General features: G+C 39.5%; 2 protein-coding genes across 3 annotated transcripts; one reads left to right on the forward strand and one right to left on the reverse strand.

Moving 5' to 3' along the window:
- The first annotated feature begins 1,164 nt into the window (after window positions 1-1,164).
- Window positions 1,165-20,121, forward strand: hap1 (huntingtin associated protein 1). Its single transcript, XM_032535906.1, has 16 exons — window positions 1,165-1,186; window positions 1,461-1,745; window positions 2,101-2,289; window positions 10,254-10,330; window positions 10,575-10,691; window positions 10,792-10,886; window positions 12,363-12,471; window positions 13,088-13,166; window positions 13,253-13,383; window positions 13,461-13,535; window positions 14,626-14,837; window positions 15,626-15,844; window positions 16,067-16,419; window positions 16,977-17,165; window positions 17,486-17,588; window positions 18,428-20,121. Exons 1-16 carry the CDS (start codon window positions 1,165-1,167, stop codon window positions 18,831-18,833), a joined length of 2,661 nt encoding a protein of 886 aa, XP_032391797.1. The 3' UTR covers window positions 18,834-20,121.
- Window positions 20,122-20,187: 66 nt separating this feature from the next.
- LOC116700590 (gastrin/cholecystokinin-like peptide) lies at window positions 20,188-21,631 on the reverse strand. Of its 2 annotated transcripts, XM_032533918.1 has the most exons (3): window positions 20,904-21,631; window positions 20,538-20,783; window positions 20,188-20,382 (listed from the first exon to the last, which is right to left on the reverse strand). In XM_032533918.1, the coding sequence occupies exons 2-3, from the start codon at window positions 20,779-20,781 to the stop codon at window positions 20,306-20,308; spliced, it is 321 nt and encodes a 106-aa protein (XP_032389809.1). In that variant the 5' UTR covers window positions 20,782-20,783; window positions 20,904-21,631; the 3' UTR covers window positions 20,188-20,305. The 2 variants fall into 2 exon arrangements, 1 of the variants encoding a protein (XP_032389809.1); XR_004334690.1 differs by lacking the exon at window positions 20,904-21,631 and having other exon boundaries at window positions 20,188-20,399; window positions 20,538-20,749.
- Window positions 21,632-22,359: the final 728 nt, after the last annotated feature.

The raw sequence follows: 22,359 nt of genomic DNA on the forward strand, positions 1-22,359 counted from the left end.
GTACGTGTGCACTGTTGTACCGGCGCATAGAGGTCTTCTAAAAGAGCCAGACCTGCCATTCCTGATAAGTAATCAACTGATGACTTCTCCTTCTCCTGTTAAACTACTTATATGCTGCACCGCAAGTCCACGCTGACTTGAAAACTTGTGTACACAAGTACAGACCAGATGTGAGATTTCATTGCAGCCTATGCTCATGGAAAGATTGAAGAAATGCCTTCCTTTGCGTAGGAATTGCCGTACGCCCGCCCTACGCCTGTTTTAGGTTGTACGTACGTTTCATAAATGAGGGCCATTGTTTCTAGAAGTTTATTATTTACCTTTTGTTTTTTGGTAACAAAGGAAAAGATAATTTCAATACTCATTGAATAGCAATACCTCTAGAATCACAATAAACAAATATTGCAATACAAATCAATTTGGCACCCATGTATTGTGAAATAATCGATTTGGGACAAAGGCATATCGTCCCAGCCCTAGTATGGAATAAGACCCTACTGTACTGGCACTAACATCCATATAGCAAGTACTGGCTCCGTGTGTGTGTGGTGTGTGTGTTGTGTGTTGTGTGGTGTGTGTGTGTGGGTGTGTGTGTGTGTGTGTGTGTGTGTGTGTGTGTGTGTGTGTGTGTGTGTGTGTGTGTGTGTGTGTGTGTGTGTGTGGTGTGTGTGTGTGTGGTGTTGTGTGTGTGTGTGTGTGTGTGTGTGGTGTGTGTGGTGTGTGTGTTTTTACAGTTATGAGGAACCTGATCTGTGTTTAGCTTCAGGCAGTGGAAACTCTATCTTTGTGACCCTAAAACAGAGACCAGACCCACTTTTGCTTCCAAAGAAAAGCTCTTTGATCAAACAAAAGGTTTGATGCTCATAGAGTCCAGATCTTTTGAAAAATAAATGAGTCTCAATTACTTAGCCTGATTAGATGTAATAAAAAAGTCATCATTGGAGTTTTTTAAAATAATGATTTATATTGTAATGTCACTTTCTTTGCTAGTTATTGTTTAATTACGGATACAAAGTATGTTAGATTAGTGCTGCACAAATAAAAGAAAAAAGCTGGACAAAATACAGTAGGACCCACCTGAATTTCCAAATCCGATTACTAGTATGAAAGATGACAAACTCTATGCCTAATTTTTTGGACCAATTGTGTGTCTATTAAATCGCCATGGTAAAGAAAACATTACAGAGTAAGTAAGAAGTAGTTTTTCTTTAGATACGTGTATTTGCTGGTAAATTATATTGCAGTTTGGCATACAGTGCTGTATATGATTGCAATTTTCAGTAAAATAATTATTAGTGTTGTGCAGTGCTATATTAAAGACATTTCTGCACAAAGTTCCTTAACATTCTCATGTTTCTACTCTCTTTTCTCCCCTCTCTTCCTCTTTGCATTTTTCTCTCTCTAGTCATTAAGAGCTAATCAGAGCCTGATGCCCTGGAAGCCTGCATTGTCTCCCTGAGCCACCAGGGGGCCTCAGTCCCACAGTGGGACACCCAGCTCTGGGTTTGTCTTCACCCTGAACCCTCCCACCCCAGTCAAGCTGTCCCACCCTGCCTCTTCTACCGCCTCTTCTTCTCGTCCCTACTGGCCCCCACAGGCCCACCTGGACTCCCAGTCAGCTTTCTCCCTCCATGAGGGGCGGGGGGAGGCGTCGGGGGCCCTGGATGTGGACCCCCAGCCTCTTCATCTTAATTCACCTGAGGACCTGGGACAACGACCCTGCCATGATGTGTCAACTTTAACAGGTAATTCGCAGAGGAGAAATATCTTTTATACAAATCTTTTTGAAAGATAAATATATATAAGTGCATTATCTAACTCATTCATTTGCAAATTACTTATATGTTGATAATACCAAGCACCATAGGTTAATTCAGTTATCTGTTGAATAGTGTACACTTATTAGTAAGGAAACAATGTAGGTCCATAGATCTATCAGCAGAGGGCAGTGTGCCGTGTGAAAGTAATTGTGATTGTTAAAGTCCTGCTTCCTTTCTCTGTCTTTGTTTTTCTATTCTCATACATAAACCCATACATCGTGGCTCACATGGATCTTTATACAAATGCACACATGTACAAACAAACATTCCCCACACTCAGACCTTTGTTCAGACCTGCCAGAGTTGGAGATAGTGAGCCTCCTATCAGAGGGTCAGCCCAACTACACTCTTCGAGCAGACAGTGTGTTTGGATACGACAATGACGACTGGCTGCACACCCCTCTGCTGCCACCAACAGTCGCTCTGGGACTCACACATGAGCAGATTGAAGAGACACTCAAGTACTTCTGTGAGTAGTAATTCATTCAACAGTGTGGCGTTACCAGTGATAGACATTGTTGCCTTAATTTAAAATTAAGCCCCACCTCTTTTTACCCAAATCACCTTTTGACCTTTGATGTGAAAAATATTTGGGACTGGATGCATCATGTTTGTGATGGGCATTTTTCATTATTTTCTGACATTTGTAAACTCAAATGATTGATTGATTAATCAAGAAAATACTTTGCAGATTCATTTTACATGATAATAGTGGTTGTTATGTTGACACTACTGAGCCAGATGTTGTTTCGTCATGGTCTGTTATGAGTCCAACTACGGGGGTGTTGCCCGTAAATTTGATAATGGTATTGGAGAGGTGAATATAGGAGCAGTTGTTTGTGAAATGGGAGTTGTGTGCTACGGATGCTTTCCCGTGGTGCTCCTGTGTTTAGGATCAAAGTTGATCAGTGGGAGTGCCTATCCTGACGTGTAGTGGCCTGTTGCTCAGAAAGTCAGATATCCAGGAGCATAGTGAACTGCTCAAGCCCAAGTCGCTCAGTTTTTGAATCAGTTTGTATGGGAGTGTTGTATTAAACGCTGAGCTAATGCCAACTACAACAGCAACAGCAACAACAGCTAAAGTCAGGTCCATGACAGACTAACCTGTTCCGTGCAGATTGTGCCATGCTGCAGTGTTTCACCTTTTTGCAGGTGGCATATGGTGTTTGGTGTTCTTTGCTCTAGTGCACTGCTTCCGTCTCTGCACCATCTGTTTGTGTTTTAATTCTAGTCTTGCAAAGTGTTTGCGTCCAACCCCTGACTTGGCAGTCTTCTCAGCTCTATGGAGTATTTCAACACTTTTCAGTTCATTGTTTTGCTTTTACAGCCCACAACCTTTACTGTTATGATTCAGTTTCACTCCTTTCATCAACCTTGTTTCCAGCCACAACAACAGGCAACTGGTTTCAGTGAAAAAGCTCTTATAAACCCACTCTGCACTTCTTGTTCATCACCAAATGGCAGACAGACAGACTTAGTGAATAGCTGGTGAACACAGTCGAGCACTTAGCAGCTAAAGAGCCAAATATTTCACTCAGAAGCTGGTGGAGACTAAGAGTAGAGTTGGTTCTACATTACATTTGTCAGGTGGACACAAAATGCTTAAGCTGCTCTGTGTCTGGTGGATGTGTAAATCGATAGCTGTTGCACAAGTCACACCTAAAATAACAATAATGAAATGTAAAACCTCTAATCCACATGGGGAGCACATGGGAAGTACTCACAAATCAACTCAGTGCAGCACAGCACAGGGTGCTCACTAGTCTGGTTTCATTTTAAACATTGTCTACAGCATGTGTGGCTCTTTTAGTTGGGAGCTGGTAGAGCATGTCTGATCTTTAAGGAATGATTGTTTATATATTAGATAAGAAATATAGGCGCTACGTGATGCTGTGGTTCAAAACAACGTGGCAAATGACCTTTCAGGGTGTTTCCTTAGACAAATATTGACTAGTGATACCAGCTCTCAGTTTGCAGAGATTTGTACTAGCGATATATGAAGCTTTTTTTCTATATTGTCACATTGAGTTACAGTTGATTTTATCAACATTTTTATTTGAAGTGTACTTTATTGCCTGTGTTTTGAAACAAAAACAGCGAACTGCCCCTCATGAATATGTTAATAGTTAGTTCATCTCAGAGATCCAGATGATGTCAAAGCAGAGTGTTGAACAATCTTTGCTTTTTATTGTGGGCAAAGTACTTGAGACGTTACTTCCTTATAACTGTTGTTCCCTAGAAGCATTTTTAGTTTTGTTGTTATACCACCGGCCTTTTAACTTCAACTGGTTGATCAATCAATGTCATGATAAAAACAGTTTATTGAGGCCACATTTGCTGAACAGGAAATTGAAACATCACTGACTCAATAGAACCATTATGAGAGCATAGCTCCCCTGGTGAAAACCGTATTTCTTTTCATTTATTTAAATTATTTTTCAAATTCTTTTCTGCAAAACAAGTACAATGACAAATAATAATAGACATGTATATAAGGGGTAAGTGGTAAACAATTTTTTTTAATATATATATATATATATATATACATATATATAATATGTGTGTGTGTCAGCAGCCCGCTTCTTTGGTGCTTCCTCGGGTGGTGATGTAGACTGTGATATGATTCTTTCTTAAATTGTATCAGTTTCATTAAGATGTGCTGCTCTCAAAGATTTCATTCTGCAAACAATAACTGCATGCAAAGACGGGAGCGCAGAAAGAAATGTGATATCGCAGAAGGGGAAAGTTGTTTCTCGGCTGTCTCTTGCGTGCTAAATTTGACCTGGAAACAGTCAGTTGTGGGTGAAAAATTGATGAGGAGGTAAATATTTGATTGTTAAAAAAAAAAAATACAAAAAAAAAATACTGTGCAACTCTATGGGCATGGGACAGAGACAAGACAGTGAATGTGATGGCCGGGACATTGAGACACAATGGAGTTCACTCAAAAGTTCATTGGAAATGCCTTTTTCCTGATTGGAGTAAAAATAAAACGAATACAAGATGAAAACAAATCTTTGTGGTTCCCCTTATAATCTAGGTAAACAGAATATTTATTTACTGTCTGCTCACAGAAAGTACCCATAATATTCAGATTGACATGGATTCTGTTTATTTTTAGTTAAGTATAGGGATACGTATATCTGAATAGCTGGAGTAAAACTATTTTTTTCTCTCAGAAATCCCAGTCAAAACCCATGCAATCTCAGACTCAGACCTCTGTAAAGTGGGTGTGGGCTTGTCTGCAGCAGTATTACGCAGAGCCGTCTCTCTATCTGCTATTACGTATGTGCACAGACCAAGAACAGCCATTGGCAGGGGAGGAACCTACCATCTCCCTCAATTTCACAGGGGTGGGTGGGTTTAATGCAGCATCCTTTTAATCTGCATCAGCATCCCCATCCTGAATTAGTTTTTCAATTATAGCTAACGATACTTATCTTTTTGTGCCAGGACAAGGTCAGTGTGATCAATATCAGCTTTTGTGGCTTGTGGTTTAGATTTCTCTTCCTCCTTACCCCTCCTCCTCTTCCTCCCCTTCTTTCCTACCCGGTAGTCCAACGTGGCCAGGTGAACGAATGCAGGCATGACGACAGATGGCCATTAAAGTCTGAGGGATTATTTATTAACACCAAGCAGCTCAGATTCTTTTGCACACAGGAACACAGGTGTATACACCCACTTGTGTAGGCGAGTGGATACTGTTATCCAAACACACAGGCCAGCAGAATGATGCCAGAGACACTATGGTTGTGTGACAGCACAGCATACACAAAGTAGAATTAAAAGAAGAAGGGAATTAACCGATGGACACAGCGGCAGAGGGCTGTTTCTCTCCCGTTACCATGGAAGTGTGGAGCTCTTCTGCATCGGAGGAGGAAGAAGAGAAGAGTACTTTCAGTCTTGTGGATGAAGTAGTGGAGAAGGAGAAGAAATTCCTTGGCAGCAAAAACAATAACAATAACAATAACAATAACAACAGCAACAAGGAGAGCCTTTGCCGGGAGGTGACACAAGGTGAGATAAGGCGTTGCGTGGGGAGGTAGATAGGAAGGCATGCAAAAGAGACTGATCAGTGATCTGCAGAGTCTGTTTAGAAGAGCAAGTTCAGAGAAATGAACTGTAAAGCATGAAGGATAATGTGTCATGGTTATTGATTTTTCTGCCCTGCAAGTCAAACCTTGCCATCTGGTGTGTTTTGCTGCACATGGCATTGTCAAGGATTTTTTTATCTAACGGCGTTAATATTTTACAGTGCACTGCATGTCCTGCAGGACGCAGTGGTGTCATTGAAGGATTGAAAGTGCATCATGCAAATGATGATTACCATCCAACACAAGGCTTGTTTTTGCAGCTCTTTTCATGAGACTGCTTCAGTTCAACATGAAAGTGCCCTGAGATGTGTAAATATTTTCAGTTCCCTCTTAGTGTGGTGAAGGTCAATGTGCGTGTGCGTGTGCTCAATCGAGCCCTGTGTGCATACGAGCAGTTGTCATTGGCAGCATTGTGAATTTGTGCTGCTAATGTTATTATATGGAAGGCAGAGCCATAGAATTAAGGAATAGCATTTTAATGTTACTGTTTACTTTTTTTTAATTCCTTTTTCTCTGACAATGTTTTAAATCTCAGAGGGGAGTTGTGCTTTTGGAAACAGAGAATCAATAAATATTGGCCAAATGAGACCGAAGGAGTGACCTGAATGCGTTTTCTATCAAATGATTGCTGTTACTTTGTGGTCTGTGGTCCAGAAGGACAAAAAGTGCAAGTGCATTTACTGCGCTGCTGCCATTGTTTCAGTCCAGTATTGTCAGTTGTCTTTGCTTTTCATGTAATAAAAACTTAATGTAATTTAAACTTTTAATACTTGTCAATGAATATGTCCCAATAATTAGATAATTTAAGCATGTCTCCGATATTCCTCATCAGTACCTGGCGTTCTTTGTCTAAATGGGCATGTGGCTGGCACCCGCACGAATACTGCGACACGGGCACCACTCCAAAAACAAACATTTATGCTGCATATAAGCAATTATACTGTGTACAGATTTATACATGATCTGTTTTTAAATAGCATAAATTAATTGGATATATTTTTGCTGCACACCTTAGTTGTTTTTTGTTGGGCACGTTGTTGCGTGTGCTGTGTATTGATATGTTTATATTGCCTGGATCTTTAGGCTACAATCCAACTGTTATAACTTATTAGTCATCAATCTGACCCTGATAATGTTATTTATAAATGCTCCTTAATCTTTTCTAGTGAAATGGATGTTACCATTGTAAAATGTGTATACACTAAACTCTTTAATTGCTCTAAAAATATGTCCAGATGGATTTACAGTAAAGTTTTATGAGACAAATTTCAGCTGCGGCAAATCTGGTCAAGTCCCCAACAATAGAGATCAATAGGGGATCAATGTGAATCTTGTTCTTGGATCTCATCCATGCTTGTCTGATCCCCACGAGATAACAGATGTCATAAGTATACCTAAGCAAGGCTTATTCATTAGCTCAACCCAAACCCTAAAACCTCTAGCTGGCATTGATCTGCTCTACGCTGTGGCAGTCAGGTCAGGAGGAAGTAGGTCAGGTATTTCAGCTGGTCTGTGTGTGTGTGTGTGTCTGTGTCTGTGTGTGTGTGTGTGTGTGTGTGTGTGTGTGTGTGTGTGTGTGTGTGTGTGTGTGATTGTGATTGTGATTGTGATTGTGATTGTGTGTGTGATTGTGTGTGTCCAGTTTCTTGCTTGCTGAAGGATGCTTTTATTTAAGTGCAAAAAAGCCTTTTGATACACTTCACTTTATTAATAATTCTAATAATAATAACTACTATTGATGTAGACTGACATGAAATGAAGGAAATTGACTGTACCGCGGATGGAAATGACTTCACGTGCTGCACTGTTAACAGCATTTGAATGACCTTGTAGTGAACCGTGTGTACGTACAGGACATTATCTGGTGCCTGCCGACAGTCCTGGTCCTGACTTTGCTTTTAGCACAAGTGCTGCAATCTACTTCCAAGTACAATAGGATTTGAGGACGTTGAACTATTATCTGATTAACCTTTGCTAATTTATAGAATGTTTTCGGTAATTACACAATTAATGTAATTATGTGTCATTTAGGCTGTAGTTTACTGTTTTATTAACAGGATTGTTTGGTGTACCCCCTGATTTGAAGTAGCCTAGTGAACGGTAATGACCACCCAGCTGTTGATTAGGTGGCTGTTAAATGTGGATAACGTGAGTACTGTACTGTTGTACCTTTTTTTTAATATGCGGTTTTGATTGAATTTGATAAATTTAGGGTCAAACTTAATTCTTGACAACGGCAAAACATTTCACCTCAAGGTCCATTTAATAGCTGTTGTCGAGTTTTTTTTTGTGGTCATATTTTTTTTATTTAGAAATTAAGAACAATTACAAACACAATTACAAATACACTGAGACATAAGAATGTGTCCCAGGGCCCAAAAAAAAGAGGAAAGAATTTTTTATTTTTTTTTATATGATCTCTGTCAGCAGATGGAGTTTGTCTATTTATTATCGACTTCATTTGTAAATGTTCAAATGTGCACTTTTTTTAATGACTTCTTGTCACTTGTTTTGGCTTAAAGATAACATTTTAGAATTTGAGAGTTGATGTGACTATCACAATTGGCGAGATATTTCATATTATGATCAGAATTTAACAAACTAGAATGCCACTATCCGTTACCTGCATTTGGGAGGGATGTTTGGACAGTGGTGCAAGATGTATCCTTCTATTAGACATTCAGTAATCAAGTTTGTTAAATGAAATTGAGAGAGTTTCCAACATTCTTTTGTCAGTTTTGTCATCCTAGTGTCCCAGATTCATCTTTAACAGGAGTGACTTTTGACATGTATATGGAAAAGCCTTGTGATTATTTGAATGGCTTAAAATGCATTACGTATGTTTTTCAATACTCTTCAATGTTCTTAGTGAAGATGGAACCATGCCTCAAATCTTCAAAAAAAAAAGACTTTTGTTAGACTTCTGTTATATAATTCATGGTCAGCTACAGTACACTGTGCAGTGCAGTAGTTCAGCCCAAGGTTAGGTTATTTCCATTAGGCTGATTAGACCATGATACAGCTATCCAATCTCTGTGTTTCCAGGCCAAATTCAAGGACCTCAATCTAATTACTTTGCTTCATGGCAATTTACTATCTCTGTAGTCCAGATAAGCTTTCTACCAAAGTAAGATTACACAACTGATTTTTAGTTTAGAGGCATGCAGTGTTATTCAGAATTGCACACTAGTTCAGGCCAATCTTCTTCATCCTTTTAACAGACTAATCAGATGTTAAAAGGTGATATGGATCTTAATAAGTTATGCTACTAAAGCACCAAACCTACAATTGCAGGTAGTACTACAAAAGTTAAAACATTAAAACACAGTATTTTACTAAACGGTTTGTTACTCTGTGAAATTCTAATGAAATATGCACGATTAACAAACTACAAGTATACAGCTCATGTATACAGTACAATAATGACTTCAAGCTTAGAACCGCATACTAGATTCGTCTTAACTTAAAAGATGACTCATTGACCTTCCGCACCGCTTCAACCTAATCGAGTTTCAAAGTGGACATAAACAAACCATTCTACAGGATGTAAACAAAGTTGCAGGTCAATAGGCAAGCGCTGTTATCCCTTCTATGCTGCACATGTCCTGCTGGTGTGAACACACACAGTTTAGCCCTGGCAGTCTTTCTCACTGAGCTATATTGGTAGAACGAGGTCTTCATTGCTGTCTTATCTGGGCTAAAAGGGATCAAGCTAAGAGGATCAGTATCTGGCAGAGCACGTGGAGATGTTGTGGTCTGTTGCTGTCGGACCATTAAGAAGAAACAAGTTGCATTCAGTGCTCTCATTCATACAAAGAATACTGTAGTTTGTGTCTGTTGTTGGTCTTTCTACAGTTAATATTAAAACCTAAGAATGTGACGGGTATGTTCATGAGAGCAGCCTCAGCTTTTAATAATAATCCTTGTAATACACTTAATTAGATCAGTGCATCCAGAAATGCAACAAAAAAAAAAACTTTTAATAGAGAATCAAAGGAAAAGATACTTGAAGAAGAATTCCGGTACAGTACTGTGATTTGTCCGCCATGTTAATTCTTGACTAACTGCTCAGAAACAGCAATATCACCTAACTTATTAAAAGTGCAAGTGGATATAGAAACAAATTAGACTGTAATCTCTCGTATAAGTAAAATGTTCTTTTTCTATTGTAGTAAGGCTGGCTTGTTCAGTAGCTGGTTGAAATACAGAAATTGAGGAAGAGATCAGTCCTAATCAAAAGAAGTTCTCCAAGGTTTTGTTGTTACAGTATCCTCTGTGTGCCATGTACAGCTCCGTCTCTTCCTCCATTCATTAACTTCCTCTCTCCTTCCGCCCTCAGTGCTGTGCTCAGACAGAGTGGGCCAGGTCACCAAGACGTATCATGACATCAAGGCAGTCACCCACCTGCTGGAGGAGGTAAGAGAGAGACACACAGCAGATGAACAAGATTATAGAGGATTAAAGTCCTCTGCCTCGGTGACTGGTACTGTTTGTCATCCTTTAAGCTCTCTTGTTTCTGTCATTGCAATCAGTAAAAGAACAAAAAAGCATAACCACAATTGTGTTTCCCTCACATAGATGGTGAATGTATATGTGTCAAGTTTTTACAAAAAATAAAAATGTGCTTTAAATAATGTAGTATTTTTGTATCACTTTGCAGAAAGAGCGGGATCTCGAGTTAGCAGCGCGAATTGGTCAATCCCTCCTGAAGCAAAACCTCGAATTAACCGCACGCAATGAAATGCTTGACGAACAGCTTGAAATTGCAAAGGAAGAGGTATAAACAAAGTCAACGAGATCCAGTCACACCGAAGTATATGATGTGTTATGTTATCAATATGGTGCTTATACTTATACTTACACTTATTATTTTCTAGATTGCTCAGCTTCGCCATGAGCTCTCAATGCGAGACGACCTCCTTCAGTTCTATGCGAGCACTGAGGAGATCGAGAACGCTGAACTGCGCTCACCGTGAGTTTACACATGCACGCACGCACGCACGCACGCATGCATATTTAGCTTTACAAAAACATACTCAAACCATAGTGTAGATTTGTATATACTGTGTGTGTGTGTGTGTGTGTGTGTGTGTGTGGTGTGATTGGGTGTGTGGGTGTGTGTGTGTGTGTGTGTGTGTGTGTGTGTGTGTGATATATATTATATATTATATATATATATAATATATATAATATAGTATATATTTATATGATATATGTATATATAGGTATATTATATATTGTATATTGTAGTATGTATATATATAACATTATTAGATATTTGTATATATATCTATATATACACACATGTATGTATATCTATATATTGTATGTATATATATAGTATGTATGTATATATATAGTACACATGTATGTATGTAGTATATATATGTAGATGTATGTATATATATATATATGTATGTATATATTTATATAGTATGTTTATATAATATATTCATGTTATGTATATTATTATATGTTGCTTATATATATATGTATGTATATATATATATATATGTATGTAATATATATCTATGTATGTATATATAATATGTATGTATATATATATGATATTGTATGTATGTTATATATATGTATAGTATATATTTATATGAAGGTATGTATTAATATATGTATGTATATATATGTATGTATGTATATATATATATGTATGTATGTATATATGTATATATATATTATGTATGTAATATATGTATGTATGTATATATATTACAGGTATGTATATAGTTGTATGTATGTGTATATATATACATGTATGTAATATATATGTATGTATATGGATGTATATATATGTATGTATGTATGTATATATGTATATATATATGTATAGTGTATGATATGGTATGTATGTGTATTATATATACATGTATGTATATATATGTATGTATAGTATTATGTATGGTATATATAGATGTTGTATATATGTAGATGTATGTAGTATAGTATGTATATATATAGTATGTATGTATGTGTATGTATAGGTATGTATGTTATATATGTATGTATATGTATGTATATATATATGTATGTTATATGTATATGTTGATATATATATGATGTATATGTATGTTAATATATGTATGTATATGTAGTATATATATGTAGTTATGTATGATATTATGTATGTTAATGTATTATAGTATGTAATAGTAATATATATTATATATGTGTATGTGTTGTGTGTGTGTGTGTGTGTGTGTGTGTGGTGTGTGTGGTGTGTGTGTGTGTGTGTGTGTGTGTGTGTGTGTGTGTGTGTGTGTGTGTGTGTGTGTGTGTATGTATGTATGTATATATGAATTGTTTAATTTTAATTACTTAAGTAGTTACCACACAATTCTATCAAAATCATTTGAAACCTTCCCACAATAGTTATTCAGCCGAGAGAAAAACAGAAAGATGTCTTATGCAAATGTGTATTTTATTGTCATAGAATAAAAAGGAACGAATCCTGCAGCTCTCTCAGCAACTTGGTCCACCACGACTTCCTGCAGCATAAACTAAAGGGTTTAGAGGACGAGAACCGCAAACTGCGATTAGAGGTATGTTTTCACACAGAATGAAATGAAAGGAAAGTTGGTTATACATACAAGATGTAATAAAACACCTGAAAATGTTCATCTTCATTTATAGGGTCATGTCTGTATAAAATCTAGCTTTTGAAATTGTTTTATGAACTACTGATGACATTTTGTTTTAATCCTAAAGTAATTTCATTTATAGTATCACATTTATTTGCAGAAATTGCTTGAAAACACCAAAAATGCCTTATGCTAATTATACATGGCATGTATGCAAAATAAACACATGTATGCAAAACAAACATATTTCTACCTATGAATAAGTCATTAATGTGATGCTAAGGAGGCGTCAGTCAATATTTAGAGAAGCAACAACTATTGTTTATTATGGATTTATATATATATGTGTGAGTGTGTGGGTGTGTGTGTGTGTGTGTGTGTGTGTGTGTGTTAGCATTGGGTAAGGATTGAATCAGGTGGGCTGTTGGTTCAATTGAACAAATACACAAAATGTATGTAGTACCTTGAAATGACAACGTCAAATATAAGAGATGAAATTATTCACAAAAAGTATTTTACAGTTTAATAGAATATGTCATGTTTAAATTGTTTAAAGACATTTGCATCCTTTCTGCAGGCCAGTGATCTCACAACAGAGACAGCCAACTACGAGGAGCAAGAGCAGGAGCTGATGATGGTGTGTGTAGAAGAACTCTGTAAGTGTTACAGTCTTGTTTCAGTATATGAAAATAACACAAAGACAATCAGTTACAGGTGTGATTTCGGGACTTGTGTGTTTCAGCATCCGTCAATAAGCAGGTAGTCGACCTGTCGGAGGAGCTAGCCCGAAAGGTCGAGGACTTTTTCCGACAACAGGAGGAGATCAGCTCACTGCTCGCTCAGATTGTTGACCTGCAGGCCCGTTGCAAAGGGGTGAGAGACCGTTTCCATGTTTGCAACTGTGGACTTCAAATCACAGTAAAAACTAACTTTCTTCTCTGTCCCTCTAGCTCACCAATGAGAATGAGGAGCTGAACCAACACCTGAATGCCTCTCGTGAGAGCCAGCTAAATCTTCAATCAGAGGCAAGACACTTAGGCTACATTTGCATTGCTACGTTTTGGTTTAAAAATTAATATCTTTTGCTGCATTTACACCTTACGTTCACAGCGCTCTAGCGTGTCAGAGCCCCCAAACCTTCTGAACCTGTTTTGGTTTTGAATCTCCGGGGTTGTGTTGCAGTCTCAACAGCTGCAAACGGAGACCTTTGGCAACACCAACACTGACGCCAATGTGTCCCAGCTCATTGGGCCATGACGTCTCATTCTTTGAGACTTCTAATCTACTAACATTCCCATGGCACATTCCCACTACCAGCAACGGGCGGAGTATACATTCTATGCTGCCTTACTTTGAACAGAAATAAGTTCTTCTACTAAAGCTACTTTTGTGCATGAAGTTTGCTTTTGGCTTAAATATATGCTTAAAAACCAAATTGTAGCGATGTAAATGTAGCCTTACAATCACTTTGACAAAATATACTCAATTAAGATGATCTGTGGTACAACCGTTGTTTTCTCCATGGGGAAACTAGGTGCAGCGCTACCTTGGTGTTGCAAACCACCTTTGGATTGGCCGCCGAGCTCTGCGCTCAAATTTCAGAATGTTCCTGCGCTGCGCTTTGCCTCTCTGCGAACTACTTCACAGTTTTGATGAATGATGACAAATGATGCATCTTTCCTAACGGACTAAGGTTAACAATGAGCTACAAACTATTTTTTATCAAAATGAGCCGTCCTCCAACCTGGAGAAATAACATTGGTGTCTAGTAGCAGCCGGTGGTGCTTAGGGACCAATCTCATTTCTCCAGGTTGGAGGACGGCTTGTTTTGATGAAATTTAGTTTGTAAAAACCGAGAGCACGAATTATGAATCTGTGTGAACAGTTTATTAAACCGAGGGTTTCAGCTGACCCCAGGGGGGCTCCTTATACTTCATTTACTTCGTTTACCCAGAAACCCCTTCTGCGCGTCCCTACACAGACCTGTTTATATATGCATCTTTGCAGAACCATACTTAAGCCTTGTATATGTGGATATTCAGTTCTGACATTGTTAATGTTGCTATGTAGTATTCTTGTCCTATAGTTTGACAGATATGTCTTCCCTGTCTGCAGCTCAAGGACCTGCAGGACAAGTACTCGCAGTGTGAGGACATGCTCTGCGAGGCCCGAGAAGACATTAAGAACTTGAGGAATAAGAGCCTGCCCAACAGCACGGTGCAACGGTACACTGCGCTGGCCTCTGTCCTCCCCATGGACTCACTGGCAGCCGAGATTGAGGGGACCTTCCGCAAAGGCCTGGACACACCGGCCCCCACAGAGTACAAGTGAGTCTGTGTTTTGTTTGTGTGCTCTCATATATGCAAGGCTTTGCTTGAAATGTTCTTAACCATTACATTTCTAGCCGGATAAAACCCAGTAAATTTACTTTACGTGAGTCATTATTTGATACAATTCAAAGACCTCCTACCTTTAGAGTCTCATTTGAACCAATACATACATCTAGTTGTCTTGATCTTTATCCTTGTTTTTTGTTTGTTAAAACACTGGACATCTGAACAACAACACTTCATCTTAAACTAGCACAAATTTTATTTCTCATGAGGCTGCAGTGCTACTTCACTGAGCTACCGTAAAAGAAAGAGATAAAGGAGAGGACGAGGGCTAACTTTTTCTTGCAAAGCTTCTGGAAAAAAAAGATTCAAGGGATGGGTTGTAAGAATCCAAAAATCATTTTTTTCAAATGTTAAAAGTAACTTCATAGCAAAGGTGACTGGAAGGGGGAGGTGCAAACCTCCCAGCTGTCCTAGCTTCAGTCTAGGTAACTGACATGGAGTGGTTGTCTGAACAGAGTTGTGCTTCCTCCCTCAGTCTTCTCATTGGTTAGATGGGATCCTGTGCTTTTTACTTTGCAATGAGTAGACAACACATGCTGGCTACACAAAGTATGTGTTGCTTCTAAATAATGAACAATTCATAAAAGTTACCTACTGCAGTTTGAAAAATACAGTGATTGCAATACACGGTAGTAGAGTATGCTTTCTACAACTGACATGAATAATGTAGATTGTGTGTAATGTTTTTATGGCCACTCATGCCCTGTTTCTCCCGGCAGGAACCACCCATGGCGTGTGTTTGAAACAGTGAAGGTGGTAAACAAGGCCGTGAAGCTGCGGTCTCGGTGCCACTCCCCAGGGCTGCCAGGCTCCAGCCCTGTGTCCATTCGCTCCAGCTGTACCAGCACCCCCCGTACCAGCTACTATGGCTCAGACAATGCCAGCCTTACTCTGGAGGACAAGTCCAGCTCCAATAGTGCTCTAAAGGAAGACAAAAGGTGTGTTTGAGTGGGCATACACGCAGTGTATTTATGTGCATAGTTATGACACGTGGAATATTATATCAAATGGAAAATTTCAGATCTAATTTTTTATTATTTACATGCATATTTGCCATTTTTAGAAACCTTGACTACAAGTTAAAATTATGGTGCAACATGAGTTGATAATATTAACCCACTTAAAGGTTCACAGGGTTGCAGCAGCTTAAACATTATCAGATCTTTTCACCCAAATGTTAGTGGGCCGAAGCGTCTGGGCCAGCCAGGCACACCAGGAGGCCAGGACCTCGAGGCAGCCTTGCGCAGCCTGTCAGCCCGCCAGCAGAACCATTCCTCTGAGCGGCCTTTCTTTGATGTGGAGCGGGAGCGTAAACTCCATGCCCTGGCAGCAGACTGTGAAGAGGGCGTGTGCTCCAGTGGCTTCCTGACACCAAATGACAGTCTGGACTCCAGCCCAGCAGCATCGACAAGCACCAACTACTCCAATGGCAGCTCACGGCCCTCCTGTGGCTCCTCAGGAGGATCCAGGTCCTACCTGCCTGACCGCCTGCAGATTGTCAAACCTCTGGAAGGTAAAAGCTTCGGCTTTATACTGTGTCTTATCTATTTCTTGGTGCTCATCCCAGCTTATGTAGAGTCATAATGGAGCATGTGTTGGTAAAAATTCAAACAAGACGAAGAATAATGAATCAGTTTTTACGTTAGTCTGCGTGACAACCTTCTACTATCACATACAATTTTCTTTTCCTCTTTCCCTCCATGTTTTTCCAGCTACTGTAGCTGAATTTATGTCTGAATAAAGTTTGAATCTGATATGTTTAAAAACGACGGGTAAGTGGGGTTGAGAAAAATGATGTTGTCACAATTGGGTGATTTACCATGTAGGGTCATGAATGCCAAAGTTTCCATACCTAAGCCCCACTAGGTCTACTATTTTTTTTTCCAATTGTGCCACGTTTCTGAGATGGAGCAATGTACATGGGAAGCCTGAGGTGTTCAATTGTCACTCCCAGTGGCAAAAAAAAAAAAAAAATGCCCCGACTTTTTTGTGCTCAAGAGGCAAACAATCTGAATAAATCATATTGATTTCTAACTTTATAAATAACACGTAACTGCACACTGTTGTCAGGCTCGGTGACTCTGCACCAGTGGCAGCAGTTGGCCAAACCAAACCTGGGAGGCATCCTACATCCACGTCCGGGCGTGCTGACTAAAGACTTCAGGGAGCTTGAGGTCGACATACAACACGTCTACAGTCTGAACGACCTGGAGGAGGATGAACTGGATCTTTCGCAGTTCTCCGGAACACATGGCATGGGTAGGACACACACACACACACACACACACACACACACACACACACACACACACACACACACACACACACACACACACACACACACACACACACACACACACACACACACACACACACACACACACACACACACACACACACACAGTTCCACTAGCTTTGTCACTTTATTAAATCCACTCTAAAATCCATGTTAACTGCTTTCTCTCCATTAATTGTGTAGTGTTACTTTAGATTCCAGCTTTATTAGCTCTTGTAGTTTCTCATTGATTGTCACTTTCATCATAGTTTAATGCTCCTTTTCTGCCTCCATGACCTCGCAGTCTCTCCATCCGGTCCCAACTTCTCTCAGACCTCTCCCACACATACCATAACCACCTGCCAAGTCCTTCAACCCTCCCTTCCCATCCCCCCCTTCTCCACTAGGTAAGAATAAACCTACTGTAAACAAATTAGCATGCTGTGTTGTCTTTGTGTTTTTTTTTACAGCCCTGGAGTAAACTTGGACTTGCTTTTGTATCGTTGTGATGTACCTGAGTTACCGTTAACTGAAAAAAGAGTATTCTGTGTCCACTAATCCACATTTTTTATTTTTGCAGCATCACTTTCATTCAATAAGTGTGGATGTTCCAGATTTCCTTTCTCCCATGCTGCTTTTTCCTTCCCCTATACTTTCTGTTCTTTACCCCCACAGTGGCAGAAATCGTCTGTCAAGGCTCTTTCTCCAACTCTAAAAGGAGCCTTCGTGGCAAAGTAAGAGTCAAGGGTTATGGATACACCATGAATGCTGGATTTCAGTATTAACTCTGGAGGCCCAGTTCCACGTCTGTTTAACTAAATAACACTAAGCTTAATAATGAATAAGTCTTTGTATAAGAACATTTGCTCAGACCTTATTGAAACGATAAAAGTCTACTTTATGGGACTAGCATGCACTGTGTTGCATTCGGCTCCTCCTACTAACACTGCTATGATTTGTTTGTACTCCCCACATATTCTTGGCTTGTAACACTACACGTTTTAATGTCTCTTCCCTTTCTAGGTTTCCATCTTAGCAAACCGCTAGATCCTGTTTCATCACCGCTGCCACACTAACATCATGTTTATCCATCTTACAGCAATGATGAATAAACTAACTGAAACTGTTAAAATTGTCTTGTTTTTTAATATTTGTGTATGAGCTTGCATGTTTGTGCAAAAAAAACAGCTTCTATTTATTGTGGTGTTGTTTTTTGTGATTGTTGTTCTTTTTCTTCATCTGGCAGCCTTCGCTCTTTCGGCCTGCCATCTTGTCGGAACTGTGAGCTCATGAGCAATTCATCGTCATTGCACCAGCATCACTTTGGCCTTGGAGGCCGGACTACCACCACCACCACCACCACCCCCCCAGATGTAGTCGCTTCATCACTGGGTCTCCTGCAGCTGCTGCATGAGCGTGGCATCTCAGCCTTCCCATGTCCCATGCACACCAGCCATAGTACAAAACCTTCCCCCTCCACAGCAAAAGACAAATGTGGAGGCTCACTATCGGACAATGAGGGAAGAAGGAACATTTTCAGTTTGAACTTGGTGGAGAAGCTTCAAAGCCTGGGGTTGCACAGAGTGGCAGCCCGGGGGACGACGGGTCGCAATTGGGAGAGAGAAACAGTCAGTCATCCTCTGAATATTTGATGAGGGCTGTTCCCCACTTCCTCCTCTCTCATTCACCGTAGTGACTTTACATCCAGCCGTTGGATCCCCACTGTGCAGTTCAGGGCCCACAGCTCTGGTGTCTTGAAAACAAAAGCCACAGAATTTGCTAGAGCCATACTTTAAATTGTCAGTAGTGCACAGTAATATTCTTTTCTATGAATGTGTGTACAGTAGTTGTGTGTGTGTGTGTGTGTGTGTGTGGCATCCTCGTCCCAGGAAAAAAAACTGATTACCCAATCACCAGTCTGTTTGTCTGCAACCTGCAGAAATAGCTTCTTTTTACACATAAAAAAAGAACTTCATGAAGAAAAAGTTTTATACCTTGTTTCTTGATTGTCATTTTACACATTTACCCTGTGTCTGGTTTTAAAACAACAACCTCATCTGTCATTTTGCTGTTTCCAAAGTGGAACATCACTTTGTGTATATAACAAAGTTGTCATTTGGGAAAGTTAAAGTAAAACATATGTGCAGTAAATTATTGTTAGTTGAACCACAAACCAATGCTGTCACACTGAAGAACTTTCAAATGCACTAAAGTACACTCTTGTCTTCCTGCTTATTAGCTGCTACATTGAGAAAAGCATGTTGTACATAAGATTGTCACGTTATACTGAATTAAACACTTAAGAAACTGATCAAGAAGTATTGCAATGACAGATGATGCACTGACTGAAATAAAAAATATTAATGATGACATCCTTCAGCTGCTCTACAGTTCATCACCTGCTTTCAAATAGCACATGTTATGGCTGCATACAGTACAGTGTCACCTGATTTCTGACCTTTATCATGAGCAAAACCTCAACAAAAACAAATCAGGTGTGCCATGCTGCATCAAACACAGTAAATGTGATTTCTTTTTTATAAGCAATATGTATATAGATTACAGCACTGCGTTGACTGAAAAATTGTACGTTGTCAAGAATTTTGAAATTGCTGGGATATAAATGAAATCCGAATGGGTTTGGGTCATTTAAAGTAGGAATCCTCTTTTAAAGACAAGTAGGGGAGTGGTCCTAATTATTTAAACGGCATGTTTTGTTCAAATCTTTCTGAACAATCAACTGTAGCAAAAAAAGGCATAGGATAGTGTTGCTATAAAGGGAAGAAATCATAAACACAAGTTCTATTAATTTGTGTTCTGACTTAAATCAACCAAACCACTGTTTCTCTGCACTGTTTGCTCTGTCCTGTGTTAACGTTGGAGCTGTAAAATGTGTGTAAATTGTACCACCTGTGAATAAAAGTTTGCATTTCCATCCTTTAAACTTTAGTAAGTCTCTCTTTTACCTCATGGCAGTGATGAAGACATATAGGACTATTGTTATAATTCTGCAAAATGGTTTTATTGATAAAGTTGGAGTGAAAGTGAAACATTGACTTTATATAAAATGTGAACAAAAAGCCGTAAGTCTGAGCTCTCGGGTCGTTGTTGGCATTGGTGTGTCTCATTCTGCGTCCCGGCGTCCAAAGTCCACCCAGCCTTGGTAGTCCCGATCCGACATGCACTCAGAGTTCATCATCTCTGTGAACAAACCATTCCTACATGAACCACACAGGTGTGAGCATATCTTTAGATCTCTGCCAACTCATTTAATCATGCAATCACTCTATTGTGTAATGACACAAGCAAAACAAATCCATCAGAGCAGAACTTTCACACCCCGACCTACAGCATACCTGAAATTGCTTGCATTATTTGCTTTGTCATAATCTCCCTTTCATCCTCCGATAGGTGTGCCCGTCTCTCCATCCGTGAAGGGGAAGCCTGAGGCCCCAGCTTCTGTCTGTCAGCTGAGCCTCTCACTTTCTCCCTCTTGGCTAGAAGCTGCTGTAGTAGATGAGTCTCCTCAGCCTCTCCAGCTGCTGAGGAGACTAGCAGTGCAACCAACAGTGCAAACACCACAATAATTTTCCCTGACATGTCTGTGTACAAGAAGAAGAAAAAAAGAAGTTATATATATACTTGAAGTGACAAAATAATAAAAAAATCTAAAGCTGAATTGGGAAAAAACAAAAACAAAACGATGAACGAAAAAAAGTTACCTGTGAAGACTGTACGTGCACAACAAGCGTGATGCTTCTGGTGCACAACAAGCAGATCTGCTCTTTTTATACCACAAGTTTGGTGTGAGCGATATAGCCTCAAATCAGGGACAGATAACAGTGTTCACTGATTGATTGGTACACGGATGCATTGGCAGGATGTGCGTAAAGGAAGCGATGGACCACTATACCCACAAATCCATTCATATGCTTTTCGCTTACCTGGAAAGGCCTTTTTTTTGCACTGCAATAACAATAAAACAAGTCCATGTGTTTACATAAGAAATCCAATACTCCTTTAGACCCTTTGGCTAATACAGAGGATTTGATGTAACTGTGTTGCCACTAAAAACATGATTTTCTGGTGTTCTAAAGTGGCTTCCTCAAATCAGATATCTCCACTCTAAACAGTTACTATTATTCTAATTATGAACACATGTTGGAACAAAACAGACAAACTCATTATTTCCCATTTCCATGTAGCATTTGTGTGCTTTAATTTCAACCCTGTATGGACTGTAGACAGTTTTTCATTTTCCGTTTTAGGTAGAGCTGAATGGTAATGCATCTCATTTGGAAAAAAGGCAAAGTGTTTATAATTTAATGATTGGCCTGAACTTTCCAGATGACGTACACTCAACCCTTTTAGTAAAAATACCACAGAGAACGTGGTTGACATTATTGCTGTTTACATACTGTATAGATTTTCTACAAGTGGCCCAGTTGTTGTGTATCCAGTTGCCACTGACAACATGTCCAGAAAAACAGAAACACAAATATGTTCTACCAGGTTGTGAAAGCATCACCCATCCACTGATTTTATTCAATTAATTGCTGACATTAGGTGTAACTCGTAAGAGGTAAAATCATTAGGGTTTATAACAAGATGACAACACTTCGGTGGTAGAAAGGTTTAAGAACGGTATGATTAGATATGACCTACGCTACTACCAGCTTTGATTCATAAGTAGAAATGACAGCAACACAATGGGAAGCTGAGAATTCACACAATAGACAAACGTTTTAACTAATGAGTAAATCTGAGCAACTTTACAGTAAATCCAACCTCGCAGAAACATGACTCTACTGGTTGTTGGATTTTCTGTGACCTTTGGGTCATCCTTATCAAACAGAGCTCTTGGTTGTGGCCCCCAAAGCGCTGTACCAGAAGGTTGGAGATCTCATCATAGATGTTGATGGGTGCGCCATCTGCCCATCTTCAGAGGTCCGCAACCTTGGTGTAATCTTGGACTCCATCCGCTCTTTCCATACTCACATCAAATCCATCCCCAAATCAATCTTATTCATCTCAAAAACATCTCCAGACTCCGGCCATCACTCTCTGACTCCGTGGCAGAAACCCTCATTCATGCTTTCATAACCTCCCATTTGGACGAGTGTAATGGAGTCCTGTCTGGGGTCCCCAGGAGAACCCTAGACAGGCTCCAGTATGTCC

Source organism: Etheostoma spectabile, chromosome 2 (genome assembly GCF_008692095.1).
Source record: "Etheostoma spectabile isolate EspeVRDwgs_2016 chromosome 2, UIUC_Espe_1.0, whole genome shotgun sequence".
Classification (NCBI taxonomy): Eukaryota; Metazoa; Chordata; class Actinopteri; order Perciformes; family Percidae; genus Etheostoma; species Etheostoma spectabile.